The sequence below is a fragment of the Dicentrarchus labrax genome, unplaced genomic scaffold (genome assembly GCF_905237075.1).
Source record: "Dicentrarchus labrax unplaced genomic scaffold, dlabrax2021, whole genome shotgun sequence".
In the NCBI taxonomy this organism is placed as follows: domain Eukaryota; kingdom Metazoa; phylum Chordata; class Actinopteri; family Moronidae; genus Dicentrarchus; species Dicentrarchus labrax.
In genome coordinates, this window is record NW_026136714.1 from 10,616,352 (window position 1) to 10,640,149 (window position 23,798).

Here is a 23,798-nt window from a genome sequence, read left to right on the forward strand (position 1 = left end):
TTTATTATTATTATTATTACCAACTAAAGGACGACTTACAGCTGCAGAAACGCGAATGAGTGTGTGATTTATTAGAAGATAATCAATCATTTGCCTTATAATCATCGATTTCCCCATAACATACAATAAACAACATGTTCACAAAACTAATTTGATAGCAAATAAACAAAGAAGAACAGCTTATCTCTTCTACATTAACAACCGGCACTTTAAACAAAAGAACGCGTGTTCATGATACGGAATCTCAGCCTCTATCCTTTTTGGCCCCACCGGGCAGCTGTACTCAGGCAGTCGCTGGTAGCCGACCCAACCAGCAGTAACCCCGCACACACAGTACCGCCGCGAACAGGTGAAACTTACTCTTTAGCAACTTTTCTCGTGAGTATCGCTCCCTTTCGAGACAAGTCAGCGAGTGTGCCCGGAAGAACAGCTCTCTGTGAGTCCTTTGGTGTGTTATTGACGGTCGTGCTTGTTTACTTTTGCACTTGTTTGGAAGCTAACAAAAAAAAAAAAAAAACCGGCTAAGCGTCGTACAGTTAGCTTGCTAACAACTTGCTGCTACATGCAATGCTAGCTGTGTTAACAACGACACAGTTTAATGAACATTACCCTCATCACGACCTCTGCTCGTTTCATTAAACATGTTTCCTCTTGCTGAGGGTGTGTTTTTAGTGGAAGAAGAGGCTGCGATCAGAAGCTAAATCGTTGTTTTATGTTCGCCTTTAAGTTGTCTTTAACTGTATTGTTCTCTATCTCCTCTTTTTTTTTGGTCATCAGTTAGTTTTTTGTTCCTCTTCGCAATGGCATCGTCTGCGATGATCACCGTCCCCACCACCGCCTCCCGCTTCGCCCTGCTCCAGATAGACTCGGATTCGGACTCCGACGCCTCCGATGCGGGGAAGACCACCACCAAAGGCGGACGGGACTCCTCCGGTAAGACCCGACAGGGAAAGGCAGGATCAGCCGGGGGGAAAGCGGGTCAGTGCAACGACAAGAAGAAAGACAAGAAGAAGAAGAAGAAGGAGCAGCAGCAGACTGAGGCAAACGAGGTGGGTGACAGAAGCATCTCACGACCCCTCTGCTTTATATTCACATCAGTGTTATTGTGCTGCATTATATGGCTTCCGTCTTGTGACAGACCTGAGTAGTGGCTGTGCTCCTCTGTTGTTTCACTTCACATGAACTGAAACTGCAGAGGGTGGTTGCCAGGTACATAAAAACAGATGCTTTGTTGTGTTTTTGCACTCAGCTTTGTACAGGAAGTGGTGGCATTTGTTCAAGTGAAGCATGTAACCAGGGTTTTTTTTTCTCTTCTATTTCTGTTGCTTGATAATGGCTCATTACTCTGATAAGGTTAGGGATATACGATGTTATCGTGTATCACATTCCTTGACTTGGAAAAGCTGTCTAGCTCGCCAGCATACATGCTATATTGAGTTCCTGATTTATTTTGAACAAGGGGATGAGGGGAGAGCTCACATCTTTCCTGTATAGATTACAAAATAAAGAACAGGGAGATGAGGTGTCTGTGATGCACTTTACAGTATTTTTTTAATGCCATTTTAAAAGTATAAAGTACATTGTCGTGGTTATCGTGTATCGCATTTATTCAGACCGAGATAATTGTGACATGAAACTTTCACCCATAATATTTAACAGATATTACACAGAAAAGCAAAAGCAACGATTTGTGTAGAAATAATAGAAAAACAACTTGAAGAGGTCACGTTGGAATCTAGGAACAATTTAAAGGGATTTTTTTGACACTTTGTAGGCACATCATTGAATTCATCTACTAACTGAAAAAAACCCTCAGATTAGTAGGGATTTTCAGTGTGATGAAGCCATTCTTTGGGCCGTTTATTCCTCTACGCCTTTATGTTGGACAATTGGAACCGGTTCTCGATTGCCATCCCTACAGATTAGTAGACAATTAAAATAATTGTAAGTTGCGGCCCTGTTAATATACAAGTGTACAGACCCACTAACCCACACAAACGCAGTAGACGTAGACATACAGGATTGGCATCAGTGAGCAGAAGGCCATAATAAGCCCCTAAACACTCAAAACTGCTATTGTTTACACATGTAGCTCACAATAGAGCATGGTAGTCAATAATAGTAGTAATAATACCAGCAATAATAGTAAGTGTCTGGATTAATCTTGTATCTCTCTATCAGTTACGTAATCTGGCCTTCAAGAAGATTCCTCAGAAGTCTTGTGCCCCACCTCCCTCTATGACACTATCAGGAATAGCCAGTGAACTTCTCAGTCCTGCATCAGGAGACCATAATATACCGCCAGAGGGGTGGCAGCAGTGGAAGCAGAGGGATGAACAGGTAAGAGAGAACAGCCACATAGTAAATATTTGAGCTGGCGAGCCATAATGTTCTCTTCATAGTCCATGTGCCCTTCAGGAAGCCACATTACTTCACGGTTGTTTTAGTAGAGCTGTTCAGAGGTCGCTAGTTGAGGGCTGCGTGCAGCAGCAGTATATTGTCTCTCCCTGATATAACTGCATATCCAACTGTTCGTGTCTGACGTAGACGGTACCAACTGCCTCAAGTGGATGTTCTTTCTCGTCTGTTTTCCTCCTCCGTCTGTAGATAACCTCTGAGCTATATGAGGCAGACTTGGAAAAGGCCTTAATTCTAAGTAAACTGGAGTACGAACAACACAAACAGGTACATTGCCCACACGCACACTAATATGCCTCTATTGAAGGTCAAATTTGAAGGGGGTCTTTTTTTTTGTAAAGGTCCACTGTGTAACTTTTAGGATGATCTATTGACAGAAATTAAATATAACATGCATAGGTATGAGTGTATAATGACCTGAAAAGAAGAGTTTTGTTACATTAGAATGAGCCGTTCTTATAAACTTCCATGGAGACCGTCATCTTTCTACAGTAGCCCATAACAGACAAAGCAAACACTGGCTCTAGATAGGGCCGTTTGCTTTTTTTGTGAGTTTCGCGGCCACCATAGTTACCTACACATTAGTCCATCACTTGATCTTCGGTCTCGACTCGACCTGCCTACATAAAGACACAGTAACCCTTTTATACAGAGTAATCTAAACTACAAGTGGTACACTGCTCACCCATCATGGATGTGAACACTCTCCCCTTGAAGCTGACAGCACTTTAACCTCATAGTCACTGTTCACTGCTCCAGTGAGCTGGAGTGGAGCCAAAACAATGAAAAACAAATCACTGTCCTGATATATTCAAACTGCATTGCATTCCTTAAAATAATTTCTAGCATGAAATGAAGCATGTATTCAGTTTTATTTTAAGTCAAAGTCTAGGTTTTTTTGTAAATGGTAATAATTATAAGTTGGATGATCTGCTTTCACTCAGCACAACAACACAAACACGTCCTCGCCAAAGTCACGGGGAGGAAAAGAGGGCGGAGGAAAGAAGGACAAAAAGAAGAATCAGCAGGCAAAAGACAAAAAGACAGTTTCCCTGCAGGACTTCCAGGCCGAAGGCAGTGCAGGTGAGCGAAACTTACTGATCTATTTCAAAAGTCATTAAACTAGGATCTTGCTGCAGTCTGTAGCTCAACAGGCTCCCAGAATAATATTTATTTCAGTGTACTTTTGTCTCTGCAGAACAATTGAGTCGGAAACAAGAGAAAGAGGTGAGCAAAGTCTCTGAGCATCTTTTATCTTTCTTAAGCTCAACTCTAACTCTTGTATGTATTATATAGAATAAATGTTTGAATTACCTGTAAATAATATGTACAGGGTTTTATTTGGGGTTAAATGGCATGTATGATGTGGCATATCCCCTTTTTGAAACATTGACACCATTCCCATCCAGGACGCCAAAGCGGCTAACCTAGCGCTGGGAGTCGGGCAGGAGGAGCGCTTTTTTAATAAGCTCGAGGATGACGTCACCCGGATTGTCCAACAGGAGAAGAGACGTGAGCAGTACTCTAACAACCAGGGACAAGAAGTCAACACCTCCACAGAACACGAACCGGTGAGTAGACGCTCCAGCTGTCTGTCATTGCTCTGGTGTCCACAGCTCATGAACGAATAAGCAGTTAGCTTTTTTTTATCTGGCCTGTTAGTAAAGACTACACGTTACATGCAGAATACAAGCAATACATGTTAAAATTAGTTGGATATTTTCTTTCCTGTTTTTCTGTCGCATTTCTTAGCCCGATTTTAGATACATTTTTTATCATGTTATAGTGTTGGGCGATATGTTAAATATACCAAACTAAGACCAATCTTAAAACAGACTTTGAACAACAGATACAAAATAAAACTTACTAAGACTCCATGTCTTTATTAGACTTTACACTGTTCCAACAGTCACCAACTCTGGTGTCTAACAGAGTGAGATATTAAAATATTCTGGCTCTACACGCTGTCGCTGCCTCTCTCTCTCTCTCTCTCTCTCTCTCTCTCTCTCTCTCTCTCTCTCCCTCGCTCTCTCTCTGATGCCCCCGACCCCCCCTCGCTCCTCTACCCGCTTCATGCCTCTCCTCTCCTGGCCTGTCGCTCTCCTGTCCCGGGCTGTCCCTGCTGTGTTCCCCGGAGTTAGATTCTTGTTTGGAGCCTCTGCAACTCACCTTCTTACTGTATTTCCTGTTGTTAAACTAGTTGAAATAAACCCTTAATTCACTGCATTTAGATGTGAAAATACACTGACTCTACAGCTGTTTTTCCTCCATGAGAGCCTCTGTGACAGCAGCAGACAGACTTTGCGGCTCTCACTATTCAGAGGCACAACGTTAAATTAACAACATAAAATGACAAAAACCATCCAAAAAAATGACCCGGTGATGGACTGAGCCAGTCGCAGATAGCCAATATATTCACCCAATCATCCAACTCTATCATGTTGTAAAAGTTCCCATTCCCAATCTTATCAATGGTCATCTGTCAGAAAAAACGGCGACTTATTTGAGATTTATAGTAGTTTTATTGTACTGTGAATTTTAGTCTGTCCATACAATCTCTGTATCTCCATGTCTCCATATTTACCAGTGATTGAAATAATGCAACATCAACCAAGTGAAGTTTGTGTTTCTCTACTGAGCTAAATTAGTGGGAAAGTATAAATTTGTCCTGACTTGCTCTTTTTTTTGTCTCTCTCTGTTCTTCCCGTTAGGACCCCCGAGCAGAGCAGCTGAAGTACGACCTGGAGAAGAAAGACCAGGAAATCGATAAGCTAAAGAAGACCATCTCACAGTGGGAGGTCAGCAGTCAAATGCAGTTACACCATTATTCTGTAATTTCACTGGAATATTATAATATCACCCTGATCTACCAGCAGTGTGCTAAAAATATATTTTTATTATACATTATTTACAAATGTATCATATATTTATAACCTAATTTGTTTCTACAAGAGGTTATAGTGTCCATGACTTACATTGACATGCAGTTATGATCATAATAAGACTACTGTAGACTACAGCCTTGTTTTAAAGTGATACTGTGGAGCATAAATAAGAATTCAGTGTAAAAATTAGTGCATGAGAATATGTATATATGTATATGTGTGCAAGGAGGGAATGAGATGAGATGGTGAGAGAGAAGCAGACTGTCTATGGAAAATTCAAACACAATTTCCTGTGGACTTAATGTGGCTTAAAAGTTTTCATCCCTGAAATAATTTCAGCTATGAGCAGCTTGAATTCCTGTTGGTTACAATGCAGTCCAATACTGACCACTTTCCAGAGTGAGAAAAAAAAATCATGAACATGTCTAAAGAAACTTCTTCAACCACAACTGTAGCATGAGCCACTTCTCCTCACTCTTTCAGTTGTGGCAAATTCTATAAATTCTTTAAAAAAACGACAACAAGTGTTTCTTCTTGTCTCTCAACTCTGCAGGGGAAGTACAAAGAGGTGAAAGCGAGAAATTCGCAGCTGCTCAAGATGCTCCAACAGGGAGAAAGTGAGTTGAACATTTCCGAAATACACTGCAGAGCCCTTTTCTTAATTTCTTTATCTCTCTGAATGAAGATGTAATGTGATCTGATGTGTTATGATGTCTCGAACCTCTCTCCTTCAGTGAAAGATAAAGCAGAAATCCTTCTACAGGTAGAAGAGCTACTACATATAAAAGAAGAACTGTCATCACAGGTGTGTTATATATGTTACATTGATATATGGATTATGAGAGAGGAACATGTGTGTGAGATATATTTGTACATTTATGTGCATTTAAATAATGTTTCTTTTTTGTTAAATAGGTAACATTACTACACGGTGCCCTTGAACAAGAAAGATCTAAAGTCAAAGGTCTGCAGACAGAACAACCAAAACATCAGGTGAGAGTTCAGATAATCCCTCGCTGTCTCAGAGTTGAGTTTAAAAGAGACAATTTGCTGTCGTACATTTTACTGTGTGTTTTAGCCGATGTTCATGTGTGTGCGTGTATATGTGGGTGTGTGCACTAGCATGCGTGTTCCCTCTTTCTCCGTCTGTAGACCAGACAACAGCAGTCAGTCAGGCAAAGTGATAAACGTTGCAGTGTAAGTAACAGGCCCAGCACAGAAGCACAATCATACAAGAGCATCATTTACTTTAGTACTATACCCAGGTCAGGTCAGGATAAAAGTAAGCTTAGTTGCCACAGGGAATTCCATTGTCTTTGACCTTTACTTCAATTATGTCAATAAAATACTGTTTTACTTGTAAATAATTGTGTACTTTCTGGTCTTTTCTGGTTGGCAGGGAAACAAGAAAGGGAAGAAAGCCTCGGAGATGGATCTATGAAGGTTTCAAAAGGAAAACACCTTAAAAGAAAAAATTCAATGAATGAACAAATGAAGAAAAACTTATCTGATCACAATCAGGGTTCTCTTTCCTTTTATTTCTTTTTAGCTCGGACTCCATGTGAGCATACAATGCATGCCCCCATAATCTCTCCACACACACACACACACACACACACACACACACACACACACACACACACACACAATACAATCCAGGCATTGCAGGATGTATTAGACCATTGAACAAGAATCACTGAAGCTTTTTGAAGTGACTAAGTTTAAAGTTTGTGTTGAAATGGTTGCTTGGCACACAGTGCTGCCCTCTGCAGGCACAAGCGTGCCACTTCATCTATAGTACTGCTGCAGGCTGTGTGCCTGATCTCTGTCTGTGGTAACGATGCCAAAATGACAGATGTAAAATGTATGGGTTTGTTTGTTTTTTCTTTCTCACTGTTAAGTAAATAATCAAATAAAATACTTTTTCAGTGAAAAAAAGCTTGATTTCTTTCGTGTATTGTCATGAATGAAGAAATAATAGTTATCTAAAATAATTAGATAAGTATGGTGTTGAAAATAACATAATTAGATTTTATGATATAATAGATTAAAAAAATTCCAGTTATGAAAGAGAAAATAAAAACTGGTGTAAATCAGAATACATCTCTGATAAAGGTGTTTTAAGAAGAGATTGTAAAAGAATTGTAACTGGCTGTTGATACACAATCCTAATCTTCATAATCTTGTGATGGGAAACTAATAATTTTATATGTTAAAGCTCAACCCTTACTCTTACAGCTTGTGCAGCATAATTAAGTTGCAAGAGCTTTTGAGTTTGGAGATTATAATATTTGACCTTGGCATAATGCAGCAAATTTTGAGATATTTTTGAGGCTGTGAGAGCATTTTTTAAAAAGTGAAATCAGAGCAAATATCAGAACTGCTGAATTTGTTACAGATGTTTTTGGGGTACTATATCTTTAAATGAACTCCAGTTATATAACTCTTGGGCATGAAATGATTTAACCAGGCTGCTCGCAGTGGCACCTATGTAAAGAACTGTACATTATAAAAGGGTACTTCATAAGGGCGTAGGACTGTATCTGCACCACCCTGCGCAGTCGGGTCAGAGCTAGCGCACATCCACACAACTTTCTGCCGAGTCATCGGCACAGACGCGCACCTCCGGCCCGCCACTGTGCGCTCCTCTCTCTCTCCAGGTCCGTTCATCTCCATCCTCAGCCCGGACACCGATGAGATGTCAGGCGCGGTGAAAGATGAACCGAAAGGAACGAGTGATCTTCGGAAGTCCGAAACGATCCACGTTGCCGTCAAAAGTCTCACGGAGAGCAAAAACTTGACCGTGAGAGGAGGCTGCAGCGTCAGGCAGGTCAGGAGACCAAACGCACTTATTTTGGGGTGTGAACTCCTGTGATTGGTTGCTATGTGCGGAATAAATAGGGCTTGATTTGCGCAAAGAGTTGTCTAATGTTTTTGAAAACCTGATCAGATGTGATGTTTGGGTGTGTGTGTGTGTGTGTGTGTGTGTGTGTGTGTGTGTGTGTGTGTGTGTGTGTGTGCGTGCATGCAGCTGAAATGGTGTCTTGCAGAGCGCATAGGAGTCCCGGCAGAGCGGCTGGTCCTGATCCACTCCGGCCGGGTCCTCAGAGAGTCAGAACTCCTGAGTCACCTTAAAGCACAAGATGGCTCAGTCAGCCTCTGCATGATCCAAAGGTACAGATGTACTGTAGATGTGCTGGGAGGAGAGGGTAGAAACAGGGATCGAGTGGAACATCTTTTACTTTTATTTCTCTTATGAGCTCAACTTTCTGTGTTTCTGTCAAACACCAATAATCTTCAGAGGATATTCTGTTACATGCACATATCAATATGGATTCATGTGAAGCAGTATACTAGTCTCCTGAGGTATGTAGATAATAAGGATGAAATCATTATTAATGAGCATTATTAGTTAAGGAAACAGACTCCAAAATCTATTACTTGTGATACTGAAAGAGGCTACACATCAAAATGCTGAGTAATTCTCTGCTGTTCTGTATTTCTGAGGTCAACCTTTGCCTGCGCACTGTCCATGTGTCTGCTGACTCATTCCCCAGCACATATTGTAACTAAGTAACTATTCTCTAACTACACTGTAAATATGGGGGTCACACACTAAAGATAATGTATGCTAATTTACCATAATGTACATTTTGTACCTTGAAATAGTATTCCACACAGCATGTGGGTATCAAGGGCAACTGTGAGGACTCCTTATTTATGTAAAAGTATGTATTATCAGCAGAATAATACAGTAAAATGGTTTAGGTCAGTGTTTTACTTTTATATATAATGTTTTTGACTGTTGACCGCTGCAATAATGTGTAGTAGATGTTCAAGGTTGTTTTTATTTTAACAACTTCATACTGTTGGGTAGCTTATTCTCCAGCAATGCATCATATTACATAAAGTTATCATATGTTTGTAGAGTCACTGTCCTGTGACTAAAAGCAAACAGTCCTGTTTTCAGTCACAACGCATTTTCCAGCTAATTCATCAAGTTTTTATTACATAAATTATTAATCTGAAGAAGTGGGCACGTTGTCTCAGTCAATAAAGTGAAACTTAAAACTTCCTTCAAATTTGTTTTAAAAAATAAAAATCAGCAACTTTGTAGATACGTGTTTTTCACTGGACAGGAAGGGAATGAAAAAATTTTAGAAAAGTAGCTGTCAGACGAATGTAGTGGAGTAAAAAGTACAATATTTGCCCCTGAGATGTAGAGGAGTAGAAGTATAAAATAAAGCATCTAGATGTAAAAGTATCTCATGTATTTTTTTGTATTTGACTAAATGTACTTGATTCTTGATACTTGTAGATTCCACCTCTGGTCACATGTTATTTTTGTGCGCAATGTCGGTAAACCAGGAGCATTTATAGGAGGATTATATCTGAATCTAAAAATCATATAGAAAGACAGTAAATGTGCAGCATCACTGTAGATGAAGATGCAGCACTGCTAAATATAGAACTGCACCATATTGTTTTGTTATTGTTCGTGTAGTAAGACCTGTGCGACAGTAAAAGACTACCACAGTGAAATTAAGTTTATATCTCTGAGTATGAATCAGAATTAAAACTCATATGGGTACAAAAAATGTCAGAGGTCAACAAGGTCAACAACCTTTTCAGTTCCCAAGCACTGTGACTGTTATCTTCTAATACTTAAGGCTTTTAAATTCAGCAATAGTTTAACATAATGGGCTAATTAAATAAAATATATATACATGCCTACATGTGTTCAACAGTACAGGAACTCTAGATTCAGATTCAGTCCGTCCTTCTTCGTCTACTGTTCCCACCAGTGATCCAGCTCCAGAAATGGTCCAGTCAGAGCTCACAGTCGTTCCCAGTCCTGAACCTGATAACTTCACACCGTCTCCCACCTCTCCCCTCTGCCTGGGTAAGAACTCCTCTCACCTCCAATTATCTTCTGCTTTTTCTCACATCATATTTGCATTTTGTCTACACCGATAAGCCATAAGGATATGTTGTAAGTATGTTTCAGTTACAGTAGTTTCCACCCTCTCTATCTTGCCTTACATGCTTTTGTTCTTTTGATCTGATCTTGTTTCCATAGTGGAAGGTCTGGACAGTCTTGGGCTGACAAACAGCGGGCCAGGCTTTTTCCCCGCGCTCCAGCAGCAGATGGAGAGCCAGCTGCTGGCTGACCCGGAGATGATGCGCCATGTCCTGGGTAGCCCCTTCGTGCAGAGCACCCTCTCCACCTCCAGTCCTCAACTGACCAGACAGCTCATTATGTCTAATCCTCAAATTCAGCAGCTCCTGCAGACAAACCCAGAGGTGGGAGATATGCTTAACAACGCAGATGTCATCACACAGGTGGGGATAAAAAAGGGGTGTGTGTGAGTGTGTGTTTGAGGAGGAAGCCTACAGATTAGTAAGGAATTGTGATTCGGTGTGTGTATCTTCTTGCTCTTGCTTCCCTCTCTAGGTGCTGGAGCTCATCAGGAACCCTGACTTGATAGAAGATGAAGACGAAGAAGAAGAAGAAGAAGAAGAAGAAGAAGAAGAAGAAGAAGAAGAAGAAGAAGAAGAGGAGGAATACCAAGAAGTGATGAATAATGAAGACAGAGCACTGAACAATTTGCCAGAGCAGGACAACCCTGAAACCACCTCTGTCGATTCTGACGGCCTTCAGAACACAAATAGACAAAAATTATCCCAGGTACAGGTTTGGAAATGTTTTCCTGAACAGTCTGTTAACACAATGTAAAATCTTGTGTTTTTGATCTGCTGTTTGTGGCATGTCTTCTCTACTCTCTTTCGTATTCAGATAGGAGTAGCACCAATGGTGTCTACAGCATCTGGGACTCAGCAGCCAGCTGAAAAAGAAAGCGAGCAGACCCCACCCCTCTCCAGTCCCACCACAGATCCTCTGAGAGAACTGACAGCCTCGCCCAGAGCTGATTCAAACCGCCAGAGCACCATTAGTGCAGGCAGGAAAATAACACACCCACACAATTTAACTAAGACAAAAAGTAAAAATAAATTCCTATAACTGAGTGACATGGGATAGGGAGGTAATCAGGGTCCTTTGATGTATTTTAAGTGAATTTAAAGGTGATCATACTCACTGCCATTTCCCCCTGAACAATCTAAGAAAACAGGTCATCAATTTTAATCGGCTAAACTATATCTATACATATATATTTCTCCCTGCTTCTTCCCTCTTTCCTCAGGCATGCAGTCACTGCTAGAGGAGATCATGGCCAGTCCTGGACTGATGGAGAGCCTGATGTCCGGACCGTATGTCAGCAGTCTCCTGAAGTGCCTCAGCCAGAACCCTGACCTGGCTGCACAGGTGACGCATACACAGTGGTGGAGGAAGTATTCAGATCCTTTACTTAAGTAAAAGTACTAATACCACACTGTAAAACTACTCTGTTACAAGTCCTGCATTGAAAATTATACTTAAGTAAAAGAACATAAGTATCATCAGGAAATTGTACTTAAAGTATCAAAAGTAAAGTACTCAGTGCAGAAAAATGCCCACTGTAAGTTTATATCTATATATATATATTATATATCTAATAAAATACCATATACAATATATATATATATAGTATTATGTATTATTACTCATGAATTAATGTTCATTTGTATAGTCTAGTAACTAGAGCTGTCACATAAATGTAGTGAAGTAAAAAGTATCCAGGTTATGGGTGGATGCAATTAGAATACCCATTTTCACTTGACAACTGCATAACATTTACTTTTTCCCAACCATGTCCTTTATTTTTTTAGAGTACATTGTTTATGGGCATCTGAATGGCTGAAAAATAATGTAGCATGCAATGCACAGGTGTGGAACCAGCCTACAATCTACTCCCAACCCCACTTCTTATATCCCGATCTCTCTACACAAATCCTACTCACTCAGACGGCCATATGGCTCTCATTTTCATCCTGTTTCAGATGCTGCTGAGCCATCCTTTGTTCTCAGGAAATCCTCAGCTGCAGCAGCAGATGAGACAGCAGATCCCTCTCTTCCTGCAACAGGTTAATTTACTCTCCTCACTATTAAACACTCTCACTTCTTCTAACTAGATAACACACAGTTTCTGAGTTACAGTAAAATGTGTTTTTTTTTATAAGTGGCCACTGGTTTTCCAAAGCAAACTCCACACAGTCTCTGCTCAAACTCCACCCAGTGCGTATTGTTTGTGATTAATATCTTTATTATTACTGGTCAATGATAAATATGTAGATGCAGAGTCCAGAGCTGCTGACGGCAATGTTGAACCCCAAAGCCATGGAGGCTCTGCTTCAGATCCAACAGGCCCTACAGACTCTGGCCTCAGAGGCTCCTGCGCTCATACCTATGTGAGCATAAATAAAACACTCACAGTACACCTCCAACCTGTAGATTACTCACAAGATAGTTTATTTTCTGGGTAGAAGCAGTACTTTTATGCGTGCGTTAAATCAATTGTATAATGGTCCATTAGTTACCACCATGTGTCTGTCTTGCAGGGCTGGACTCGGAAACATTGGAGCCAGCGTTGATGCTGCCCCTGAGCTAGGATCTGACTCTGCTCTTAACAGCCAATCAGGAAGTGGTCCAGGGGTTGCCACGGTGACAGAGCAGCAGCAGCAGCAGCAGCAGCAGCAGCAGTTTGTACAACAGATGCTACAGGCACTGGCCAACAGCAATTATGGGGTATCTCAGTATTTCCTTATAATGTTATCTGCTTCTGTAGTTGATCTGAACTGCTCCTTAATTTAAAATATCAACCGGTAAATACTTATTATTATTATCACAAAAGACAAGTATAGGATACATGTCCCCAATATTGAACTTATGAGTACCCCAGCAACAGTACCCCACTTAAGAGAGTAACTTCACTCGGTCTAATAATCCTGCTTTCACTGATTGTGGTGTGGCACCTACCTTTCAACCTATGGAGGACAGTGCAGCTATGTTTTCCTTCCATCTGGTGTTGAGATGCTCTTTAAAGTCACATAACTAGAACAGGAGTCAAGTGTTGCCACCTGTTGTTCCCACATGCATCTATACGAAACTACAGTAAGTATGCTGTGAACACATTTCTTGTCAAGATTCAGTCTAATTAAATATTTAAGTTTGTTTCATTTTTCTCATTTATTTAAATGTACAGTACGTAATTTCTGCTGTTAGGGGCTCTCTCACATTAATGACCCAAATCTTCATCCGGTTAAATACATAGTTAACAATGACAAAGATCTAAAAAAGTCATAAAAATGTCATTAAAAACTGGATAAAAAGACAATTTATAAGAGCTCAAAGGGGATATGACAAGTGAAACACACCATTAACTGAATAAAATTCCAGATTTCTCTGGGTTTAAACATTGTTGGGATAATGTTAGAACACAACTCAAGAAAATATATAACATTGGTCTAGTATTTTAGACATTTTAATGCAGAAATGTTACATATTGTATCTTTAAAAAAGGTTGAATGACAGTTCAGGAGAGACACAAGTGATGTTTTGTCAAACTTCACAGCACGTTTTCTCTCCCAGACGCACAACACCTGTTCACTAACTCTGTTTGATTGTGTTATTATAATAGGCAAGGCTTTAAATAACTCTCCTGTCATGTCCTGTCAGGTCCATGGCGAGGAGTTCCAGGAGGAGCTGGAGCAGCTGAGCTCAATGGGCTTCAGAGACAGACAGGCGAACCTTCAGGCCCTCATCAGCACAGGAGGAGATCTCACCACTGCTGTACAACATCTGCTCAGTCTCTGACGCACACAGATGTTGATCCGTGCACATATTACACAAGTGAATGAATGCACGTGTACTGACATTTACATGTAAGCACTTACACTCAAACATGATAATAATAATACAATTATGAATGATTACAAAGTGCTTTACAAATAAACCAACACATGAGACAATATTTATATTGTTGGACTTTCAAAGACACACTTACTTACATACTTAATTCTTTAACTTCCCACACTAACATCTGTCTGCACTAGTAAATTATATTCAGTCACTCTTACCCTAGTACACTTCTCCTTGTTATTGGGTGCCGAATGCTGTACAGATGGTTAAGCCCTTGCTTTGAGAACTGAGAAAACATACACATATACAGTAGGAGGACTTCCTTCCCTCTTGTCCTTCCAGAATGAGTGCTTTATGTTAATATTAGAGTAGAAACAAACACTTTTACTCACAGTGACATGCACTGGCACAGGGCCTTTAAAGGTACTTAAATCCACCTCACATATGTAGACTTGTAGCATACATATTCAGAAGCAGGTCATGTATTATTAATCTCTGTGCAACAAAGCTCAGGCCCCTTTTCATCTGGCCACCTGGACAAGAAGGAAAGCTTGTAACACCCAGAGACAGTCTGATGTCCTGGCAGCACACGGAGGATTCACACCTTCCGTCTCAGAGATTGAACCAGGTGCACAGTCCGATGTGTGCTGTTCTCACTCTCATTTGCTGCTTATGTGTCTTGTCCACCACAGGCTGTAGAGATCAGACACACCAGATAATTATGCAGTTTGTCTCCAAAGGTAGACTCAGCTCCAAAAGATGAATTTTAAATGGAAAGGTTGACTTTGTGCAAAGCAAAAAAAGGTGCTTGAATGTCAGTGTTTATCTCAAGGCCACACAGGCACAGAAACTGTGATTTGCAGTTAATCTTCTCTCCACACTCACCACAGGAGGAGAATCATATCAGGCGTAAAAAAATGGATTTGGGTCCCAAACTGAGAGAAAGGAATTTTAGGCCTTTTGAAACATCCAACACAACCTATGCTGATGATGATTATGATGAGTTACTTTACACTGGTGAGGCTGCTCTTAGAAACCCTTTGTGCCTAACTATCTTTTCACTGCACTGACTAGTAATACCTGGGATTTGTTGTTCATTCCTGAAGCTTATATTCAGAGGCGCTCCAGTAAATACACCACGCTACAGTGCTTTCGTGCCATAGGGAGTGGCTGCAGTGGCTTTTGTGTCCCTTTGGATTTCACTAAACAACTGACTGAGCAACATACTTCCACTCATCTAGCTGACTTGTGGATCTGATGTAATCAGGAAAAACTGTTGAATATTATTCTGTTATCTACTTTTTGTGTCAGTTAACATAATCCTGTTGTCCCCTAATCATGTATGTACGCACTATGTGTCATTTCACATGAATATATGATGATGTCGTGCTGTGTCATTGTAATGTTAACAGCTGTTCTGTGAAAAGGTTAACAGTTAATTACAGTTAATTACAGTAGTTTTTTATGGCTCCTTCAAGTAATTATTTACTTGAAGTTTTTCTTTTATATAATATGTCATAAAATAGGGGAAAATATATATCACAACCTCCCAGAGGCCAACATGGCGTCTTCAAGATGCTTGTTTTGTTTAACTAAGTTAAATGTTCAAATTACAAAAATATTAAACAGAGAAACGCAGTAAATTCTCACATCTGAGAAGCTGAAAACATGTAATGCACTTAGAGTTGGTGTAGCAACCACAAGCATCACCTCATGAAAGTCACACACAAACTGGTCTGCCATCTCTGACTGATAAAAACACATTAATTTACTATATAATCACAAACAGTGTAACTATATTTATACATATAATCCACCACACCTTTCACTGAATTTGAGAGAAAAACCTTTACTCATCAAAATTAGTTCAAACTGTTTTAAGTAGGTATTTTCCCATGCTATTCTATGTACTACTTACTCTACTCAACTATGAACACTAGATGGCAGTTAACACTTAACCTCTTCACTAATATCAGCTCTTTTGGTTTGTATTGCAGGAATTATGCTGGCACAAAATATTTTTGAGTGACCCTGAGTGTTAAACATTAAACATGACATACCAACTGGCAAAATTGTCATTTATTTTTTATAAATTAACACCAAACAAGCTCAAAGTCATATTTAATAGTGATTTTCAGCCGCCTATTAAAGTACATAATAGGATGCGTGTGTGTGTGTGTGTGTGTGTGTGTGTGTGAGGGTTGCAGTTTTCCATTCCTGCTTTTGTGTCCTCGCTCTCAGAGACCGTGTGGATTAACTGACACACTGGACGCATACTTCAGCATCAGATCACATATGTGTGTATGTGATCCACTTGACAACCTGTGTGTGTCTGTCTGTTGCTGCCAGACTGAGGGGTTTTAATCTCTGGTGGTGTGTATGTGCGTGTTGCAGAGTGTGTGCAGCCGTTCATCTGGATGTGTGAGATATCAGAGTAGCCAAGGGGTTTTTTTCTGGATTAGAAGCTCCTAAAATATTCGGGTTGAGGTTTTGAGATGAGTCACACCACAAAAACAGCTCTACAGTGCTGAGTGGAGGCGGTGTGTGTTCAGTAGAGAGTATGGGGCGTTGTGGTCGTGGTCACCTGTAAGTGTGGGTGTGTGTGTGTCTTCTAAAGATGCTTATACATCAGAAAAAAGGGATCGCACAGCTATACCTGATCTGACTTTTAGTATGTCAACAGCTGATTGTCAGACGAGCTAAATCTGCCTCACAGCAGTGTGTATCAGCAAGGTGTTCAATCTAAATCCCTTTAATCGTTTTACTTTATTCAGTGTGAAGATTGTACTTTAAGATTTGTTGGTGCATTTGGCAGGTGATGTCAGTGCATGAAAGATGGTTTGACAGATCAAATGATACAAAAACATGATTTGCAGTAGCAGCTAAACTAATCCATTTACTGATGCTAAGTTGTCAGGAACTCCAGCAAAGCAGCTTAGATTTTTAAAAATCTATTCAAGAGCAGATTAGAGAAACCTGTAATTCTGAAGGGAAAACAAAATCCCCAACAAAGATCATCTGGAGTCATCGGAAACAAAAAATAAAGTAGAATTTGTCAAGGAAGTGGTAAATCATTATAGTTTCCACAGGCTCTGGATTCTTCTGTCCACCAGCTAATTGTATCTTCCAAAACAAATTAAACCTAAACTATATAAATTAAAGTTTCTGGGATTTAAAAAAGTATTATTTTCTGAAATATGAATGGGTTCCCTGTAGAGCTGAAAGCATTAGCTAATTGATTGATTGAATCGACCCAGCTTCTGAATTGTGAGGATTTGCTGCTCTTCTTTGTCTTACTCTCTTTGTCAACTGAATACATTTGGGTTTTGGGCCGTTGAATGTCAGCACATGCAAACATTTAAATATTAATGACAAAGAAAAATAAAATATTAAACACAGGATTCCAAAACTTGAGGTATAAAATATTCAACCAAAACCGTCATCAGTCAATCTTCATTTCATATCCCAGCTGTAATGCAACTGTGCAAAGCCAAATTTCCCCTGTAAATGTTCCACGTCTGTCATAGCCATGTAACCAAATACATAAAAAATGATTTTCACCAACGTTAAATCTTCAAAGTGCCAGATTTTACAACGCTACCACAATCCAGTTCACTTAGAGTTAATATACTATCCTGTGAACATTTGGCCTTTTTCTTTGTTGCATACTATTGGAGATTCAGGTCTTATTCACAAAAAAAATATTTGCAATATCAAATCAAATACCAGCATTAACTGGAATGGCACTTCAACTGTGTTTGCTGCAGTTTTCAGAATCAATTCCACCACAGGATGATTCTGCACTGAAGCGCTGATGAGTAGATCAAACCAAATATCCCACTACTGTCTAGTATGTCTGTGGTTTTGTACCACAGCTGGGACAATGCTTTATTTCTCACCTTCATTTAGATATAAACTGGATATGGACTGCGGATCATAACAAGATTAAAAGGCTATGGTCGTGCTAGCAGCTCTGTAAGGCTCAACTTACTGTAGGCACAGTGAGCTAAAGGTTAACTAGTTCACATTTGCATGCAAACAATGGCAATATTATCGTACTGATGTTGACCATGTTCATAACCTCTTAATTAGGTGTGTTAACATGCTGACATTTGCTAATTAGCACTAAACACAAATTACAGCTGAGGATGATGGGAATGTCATTAGTATTTGGTCATAAACCAAAGTACTGGACAAATTATAAATTGACCCGAGGATGCTGCTAGATCAGGGGCCAGCAACCTCAGGAAGGCACGCAGCTTAACGAATGGAGCACTTTTTTTTTTAATGCCCTTTTACCTGCATGCCAAATTACCTCTTTCGCAGCCATTGGCAGTTGTGCTCCCTGTCTTATTAAAGCCTCTCATGGCTGTATGTATGATCTTAACTCAGATGTGGATATTTTCATAAGGATTGCAGCCTTCTTGTATAGTGCTCTTATATACAATTACAATGTCCTTATTATTAAATGTTGCTATGCATGTTGCCTATAGGGATGGACTGAAATTCCAATTAAAATTTTGATGGGGTGTCAAAACTTAATGTTAATCTTAATGTTTATATGGCACACTGGTTAACAAGAAAATCAAAAAATGGCACTTCAAAAAGATTGTCGACCCCTGCGCTAGATGAAAGGTGAGGGCATTATGGGGTTATTACAATTCACTCTGTGGGGACCCTGAATGTTTGTACAAAATTTGTGCCAAACTATCAGAAAGATGTTGAGATATATCACTGGATAAGTGAAAACTCTGAGCTGCTGGTGGCACAACGGGAAAAGTCAGGGAATCATGGAAGTGGTCCTGCAGGGACACTGAATATCTGCTGCAAATTTCATGGAAATCCATCTGATAATTGTTGAGATATTTTAGTCTGAAAACAGAGTGGTGGACCGACTTACTAACCACCCCTAGAATGACTAAAAACTGATGATTTCTCTCTTTCTCGTTTGATCTGCGGCGGTGGTCAAGGCATCGGTGACGACTTGAGACTGATGACGTGCTGCTCGACCTCCCTGGCCATATCACTGATGCTCCTCCTGATGTCCAGAAGCAACACGTTCTCCTCATCCAGTGGAGGCTCTAAAACATCAAACTGGGAACGCAGCAGGTCTGCTCCCATGTAATGTCCCCTCCGGGCCACCATCCTCTGGTGAAGGAGATCGTAGTCACCATGCAGGTAGAGGAAAAAGACATCGGGACAGGAGGGAGGCAGGACATTTTCGTCTAGATCGGAAGAGGAAGAGAGGGCTTTGGAGCCATAGAGCAGGATCTGTCTGTACAGGCGCTTTAGAGCGGAGCAGACCACAAGAGCATCAGAGCCTGAACACCTTTCTCTGAGATGGGAAAACACATGTGCACATAGTTAGACTGAAATGTTGTGTGGATAACAATAAAAATTTTAAAAGCAGTAATGAAACAAACTTAAAAAAAACTTAAAGTGAACTCTGGTGACAGACAGCCAGAGAGCAGCAGGAGGTGAAGAGAAAAGAAGGGACACATGGATGAGCTGATAGAGAGAAATAAGTGTGACTGTGTGTAGAAGAGTTTAGGAAACGAAGTCTTTGATGCTGCCGCAGACATTTTAAGAAAGAGATGGCATACTTTTCAGCTCTCCCTCACCTCTTTTCTCACTCACTTAATCTGTCTTTACTCTCCCTTTCCTCGCTCTCTGGTTTTCATGTCAATTTTCAAAACCATCTTTGATATTTCTGATCTTTTTTTGACAATTTCACGCCCGCATATCCTTACTTCGCTCCTCTGCTCTTCAGCTCCCTCTCACTCTCTAAAATCATCATCTCCGCCATTTCTGTCATTACAAAAAGTATGTTGTGTTTTCAGTGCATGTGGGCATGAGCATAATATTACTGTGTGTATAAAAGGTTTGTTTATTCTTACCTCTCAATGACTTCATGTAGTTTGAGAAGCCAAGGAAATCTGTCCTGCAGAGACAAACATAACAACTGGTTATATTTTGGTTAGAAAAACAGCTTGTTGCCAATTTTTTTTCATCATAGTTGTCATTGTTAAGAAAAGTTTTTAATCTTTATGATCCATATTTAAACTATGTTTATGAGAACTGTGTCTGTCTGGTGTTAGGAGCTGAGCAGGTCATGTGCAGTGGGTTCAGAGGTTTTTCACTAATAAGCTGCCTGCCGAGAGTGATGAATGAGAATGAGTTTTTTTTGTCTACAGACACCGGGGGTCCCCTTCAGTGGAGGCCGCCAGAACAGACAAACCAAAAGCTGGCTCTAGATAGGGCATTTCACGTTTTTCACACATTTTATGGCCACCTTAGTTTCTCCTCTGTGCTTGGAAAGGGAGGGTGAAAGCGAGTGAGTTGAAATCTGTAACTACACTGCTAGATGATACTTAAATCCTGCACACTGCAACACAGCCTCTGGCTTTTCCCTTAATAAAACTGGGTGGGTCACATCACACACACTCCTAGCTTCGGCATATCATCGGCCATCAGAGGGGAATGTCGTGTACTGCAGAGCAATGCAGGACAGTTGCAGGGTGAGCTGAGCCTGCGATTGTGAAGCCAAACTGTGTCATCAAACTGAGGGTTGTTTCATAAATCCACCAAAAATATCCTCCTCTCCTCTGAAAATAAGACTAAATCATATATGGAAACTAAGTACACTCATAGCAGCAGTGAGCATAATGCAGCAGAAGCTGTGGAGAGTGTTTAAAGAACTCAAAGAGTCTTTTGAAGTACAATCAGGGAATAAAACAAGAATCAGACCGATAGAGAAGAGCACAAACAAATCTTTGATTACACTGAAATCAGAAACAGAATCTTAATTTGGTTACAACTGAACTGGAGTCACATTTTTCCTCACTGCTGTGCCTTTAATTTGAATGAGAGGAATCACATTCTCTCATGTCCTGTTTGGTTACGCCAACCTCAACCTGCCAACTGTAATACTGGCATGAAAGACACATTTTTGCCACAGCCTGACAGTAATCCCAAATTTACATTTCTGCTTCGTCTCATCATAAATTCTCAAACTGCCAAGCGTCGAGTATTTGTACAACATGCCAAAGCATTGGACAGAGCAGGTCCCAGAGTAATTCTCTCTGCCGTACAAAGCAGATTTCTGAGTGGGAGGTTATCATCAGCCACCAAACACTGCTACCAGCAAACTGCTGCCAAATGCTGGCAGCAGCTTCTCTGCCTGTAAGTGTGTAAACTCAATTTTGGAAGGTAGCCAGTCAATTACTTGGAGGTCTCCCCTTTATTTCAAAAGTGAAAATGGACAGAGAGGAGATAAATGTTGAACAAACAAGAAAATAAATTCCTCTAGTGAACTTAAGGACTGTGGGCTGTGATGAAATGCTCAGTTTCCCTCCCTGCTGCTTTCACTTGTCTGCTCTAGTGAAGCTTCCTCAGGCCACTTGTTGAGTTTGAGTCTGTGGCTGCAAGTCTGAAACAATGATTTACTCATGAGATAAGAGAAATGGCTCACTCCATAAATGACTGACATTTAGTCCGAGCTGACAAGACACCTCTAGCAGATACACACACACACACACACACACACACACACACACACACACACACACACACACACACACACACACACACACCTGGGCTGACCTGGTCTGTGAGCGGTTCACCACGAGTCATCTTCTCAATGTTCTCCTGCGGGTGGAAGTCATCCCCTTCATGCATGGGCCAGCCCAGCTGATGAGTGCATACGAGTGAGTGTTAAGTCACACGGTGTGCAGAAACATGATGGAGGTGTGTTTGTGTGTGTGTGTAGGGAGGGGGATGGATCCAATTACCTTTTCTGATAGGAAGGCCCCTAAAGTGCTTCTGTTTGAGAAAAGACGAAACAGACAGAATTGATTAAGTGCAGTTATGATTGACCTAAAACCACTGATCTGTTCGCCTGCTTTAAGCCAATACTTTACTGTCAGACAATTTAGTCTGTTTGTGACAATGAGTCAGCAGCTATAATGATAATCAAGAAATATTTTAAAACTTTTTTTAAGCAAAAAGCTCAACATTACCTCAGTTATGACGAATTATTTAAGTTAAACGATAAGTTTAAGTTATGGTTATTTGAATGTCTTTGTTCTTTTGGATGACAAAACAATAAATTGAGGCCATCGCCCTGGGCTTTAGGACACTGCGATTACCATTTGTGACTTTTTTCTTAACTTAATGTACTAATTTAATTAATATATTAATCAAGAAAGGAATCAGCAGATTATGAGATATTGAAAATAACTATTAGTTGCAGCTCTGCTGTGTTATTTTGGTGTTAAATTATAATTCATTTACAACCCTTACAGCACTGTGCTGCAGTTGGTTTACTGTTAACACTGCAACCAATATGTAACATAAATAGCTGATAAACTACCACCTAATGATCACTCAGCAAATATCTAATTTATTTTCTCCAAAGCATTTACGCATCTTTTTCCTCAGGTGACTAATCAACTAATTTAAATACTATGTGCCAAAATTATTATAGTTAACTAAAACTAAACTAAAAAACGGTGTAAAAACATTTAGTTAACTGCACTAACAATTTAGGAAAAAACTAAAAACCAGCTGAAACAATACTTTTTACTTACAAAACAAACTAGAATAAAATAAAAATCATACAGGAAATGTCTTTAGTCTGTCAGTTTGGTCAAATCAACACAACAGAGGAGGCATTGGTGCATATGTTTATTGTGACTGTGAGTCAATGTGTTTGTATTACAATACCTATTCTGACAAATACCTCTATATTATAATAAAAACAACTAAAACTATAACTGAAACTAATAAAAACTAAAACTAATACAGTAAACATACTTTCCACAGCCTGAGACTCCCATTATGATGTAGATCATCCTGTCTGTCTGATCTTTAGACACCTACAGGCAGCTCCTGTCCTGAAATGGGATTAAAGAAGAAGAAAATTAATTTTATAAATGCTGACATGGTCAACAAATCGCCTCTGAAACAGGAATGTGTAGTAATAGTATCAGTGCTCGTGTACCGTTACAAATGAACCGGTGGTGCTTCCGTAGATGCTGAGCTCTTACTCACACAGTCGTTAATTCACAGGTGTAGCCTACCATAGTTTATTATAGTGCTGACATGTAAACAACTCATAACTTTTCGTGACTACGAGAATACGAACAGAAAAAATTAAACTCTAATTTTCAGTAAAAACTCAACTGAACCATAAGAAACCCTGAATAAGTCCAATGGAGTCAATATGCTTCCTAAATGACTTGTTCCCATTGCCAGCTTGTACCATACGGATGTAAAAAAAATAAAAAAGAGCACCATGGCCGCAGGTTGTTTTGCTGCAGTACGTGATGACGCACGTAGCACGTCGGCTACGTTCACACTTAAAGGGCCAGCGTCGCTTTTCTGTAACACTGGTCAGATTACGTTGAAGGGAAACGGTCGACGTCATTATTGATGAGAATAAAATGATCTCACAGGTCAAGTGAGTTTTGACCGCGTTTTTTTGACTGTTTTCTGACCACGAGGTTCGATCACTTTATGACATAATTTTCTCAAAATCTCACAGGTGAACGCAGATATTTACACAAATTCACATTATGCACAAGTTAAAGGCAGTGTAATATGACTGTTATATGCATCTTGGAATCTGTATATATTAGCATGATCAGTTGCCCCTAAAATAATGAGTTCAGGGAGCCCTTAAAACTTTGGAAAACATG

The 23,798-nt window shown here is 40.0% G+C and overlaps 3 protein-coding genes across 7 annotated transcripts; 2 read left to right on the forward strand and 1 right to left on the reverse strand.

The window, feature by feature from the left end:
* Positions 1 to 272: 272 nt before the first annotated feature.
* gkap1 (G kinase anchoring protein 1) lies at positions 273 to 7,241 on the forward strand. 5 transcript variants are annotated; one of them, XM_051421645.1, is made up of 12 exons: positions 273 to 436; positions 778 to 1,049; positions 2,182 to 2,340; positions 2,608 to 2,685; positions 3,363 to 3,501; positions 3,617 to 3,645; positions 3,828 to 3,989; positions 5,130 to 5,216; positions 5,857 to 5,920; positions 6,038 to 6,108; positions 6,219 to 6,296; positions 6,703 to 7,241. In XM_051421645.1, exons 2-12 carry the CDS (start codon positions 801 to 803, stop codon positions 6,742 to 6,744), a joined length of 1,158 nt encoding a protein of 385 aa, XP_051277605.1. In that variant the 5' UTR covers positions 273 to 436; positions 778 to 800; the 3' UTR covers positions 6,745 to 7,241. The 5 variants fall into 5 exon arrangements, with proteins under 5 accessions (XP_051277605.1, XP_051277608.1, XP_051277609.1 ...); XM_051421650.1 differs by having other exon boundaries at positions 283 to 448; XM_051421647.1 differs by having other exon boundaries at positions 294 to 349.
* A 509-nt stretch (positions 7,242 to 7,750) lies between these two features.
* LOC127375597 (ubiquilin-1-like) lies at positions 7,751 to 16,163 on the forward strand. Its single transcript, XM_051421635.1, has 11 exons — positions 7,751 to 8,133; positions 8,335 to 8,477; positions 10,109 to 10,206; positions 10,384 to 10,646; positions 10,759 to 10,992; positions 11,101 to 11,263; positions 11,507 to 11,628; positions 12,243 to 12,326; positions 12,535 to 12,650; positions 12,801 to 12,987; positions 13,918 to 16,163. Exons 1-11 carry the CDS (start codon positions 8,002 to 8,004, stop codon positions 14,053 to 14,055), a joined length of 1,680 nt encoding a protein of 559 aa, XP_051277595.1. The 5' UTR covers positions 7,751 to 8,001; the 3' UTR covers positions 14,056 to 16,163.
* Position 16,164: 1 nt separating this feature from the next.
* On the reverse strand, positions 16,165 to 23,469 carry LOC127375609 (probable gluconokinase). Its single transcript, XM_051421658.1, has 6 exons — positions 23,102 to 23,469; positions 22,915 to 22,994; positions 21,891 to 21,921; positions 21,703 to 21,789; positions 19,998 to 20,041; positions 16,165 to 19,435 (listed from the first exon to the last, which is right to left on the reverse strand). Exons 2-6 carry the CDS (start codon positions 22,950 to 22,952, stop codon positions 19,066 to 19,068), a joined length of 570 nt encoding a protein of 189 aa, XP_051277618.1. The 5' UTR covers positions 22,953 to 22,994; positions 23,102 to 23,469; the 3' UTR covers positions 16,165 to 19,065.
* Between the last annotated feature and the right edge of the window lie 329 nt (positions 23,470 to 23,798).

Excerpts from the sequence above, each read along its gene's own strand:
- gkap1 (XM_051421645.1), top strand. The coding sequence starts at position 801 with ATGGCATCGTCTGCGATGATCACCGTCCCCACCACCGCCTCCCGCTTC. Across the intron at positions 2,341-2,607 it reads GGAAGCAGAGGGATGAACAG|ATAACCTCTGAGCTATATGA; the intron begins GTAAGAGAGAAC and ends CTCCGTCTGTAG. Across the intron at positions 5,921-6,037 it reads GATGCTCCAACAGGGAGAAA|TGAAAGATAAAGCAGAAATC; the intron begins GTGAGTTGAACA and ends TCTCTCCTTCAG.
- LOC127375597 (XM_051421635.1), top strand. The coding sequence starts at position 8,002 with ATGTCAGGCGCGGTGAAAGATGAACCGAAAGGAACGAGTGATCTTCGG. Across the intron at positions 8,478-10,108 it reads AGCCTCTGCATGATCCAAAG|TGATCCAGCTCCAGAAATGG; the intron begins GTACAGATGTAC and ends TGTTCCCACCAG. Across the intron at positions 10,993-11,100 it reads ATAGACAAAAATTATCCCAG|ATAGGAGTAGCACCAATGGT; the intron begins GTACAGGTTTGG and ends TTTCGTATTCAG.
- LOC127375609 (XM_051421658.1), bottom strand. The coding sequence starts at position 22,952 with ATGATCTACATCATAATGGGAGTCTCAGGCTGTGGAAA. Across the intron at positions 21,922-22,914 it reads GGAGTCTCAGGCTGTGGAAA|AAGCACTTTAGGGGCCTTCC; the intron begins GTATGTTTACTG and ends TTTCTCAAACAG. Across the intron at positions 21,790-21,890 it reads GGGCCTTCCTATCAGAAAAG|CTGGGCTGGCCCATGCATGA; the intron begins GTAATTGGATCC and ends TGCACTCATCAG.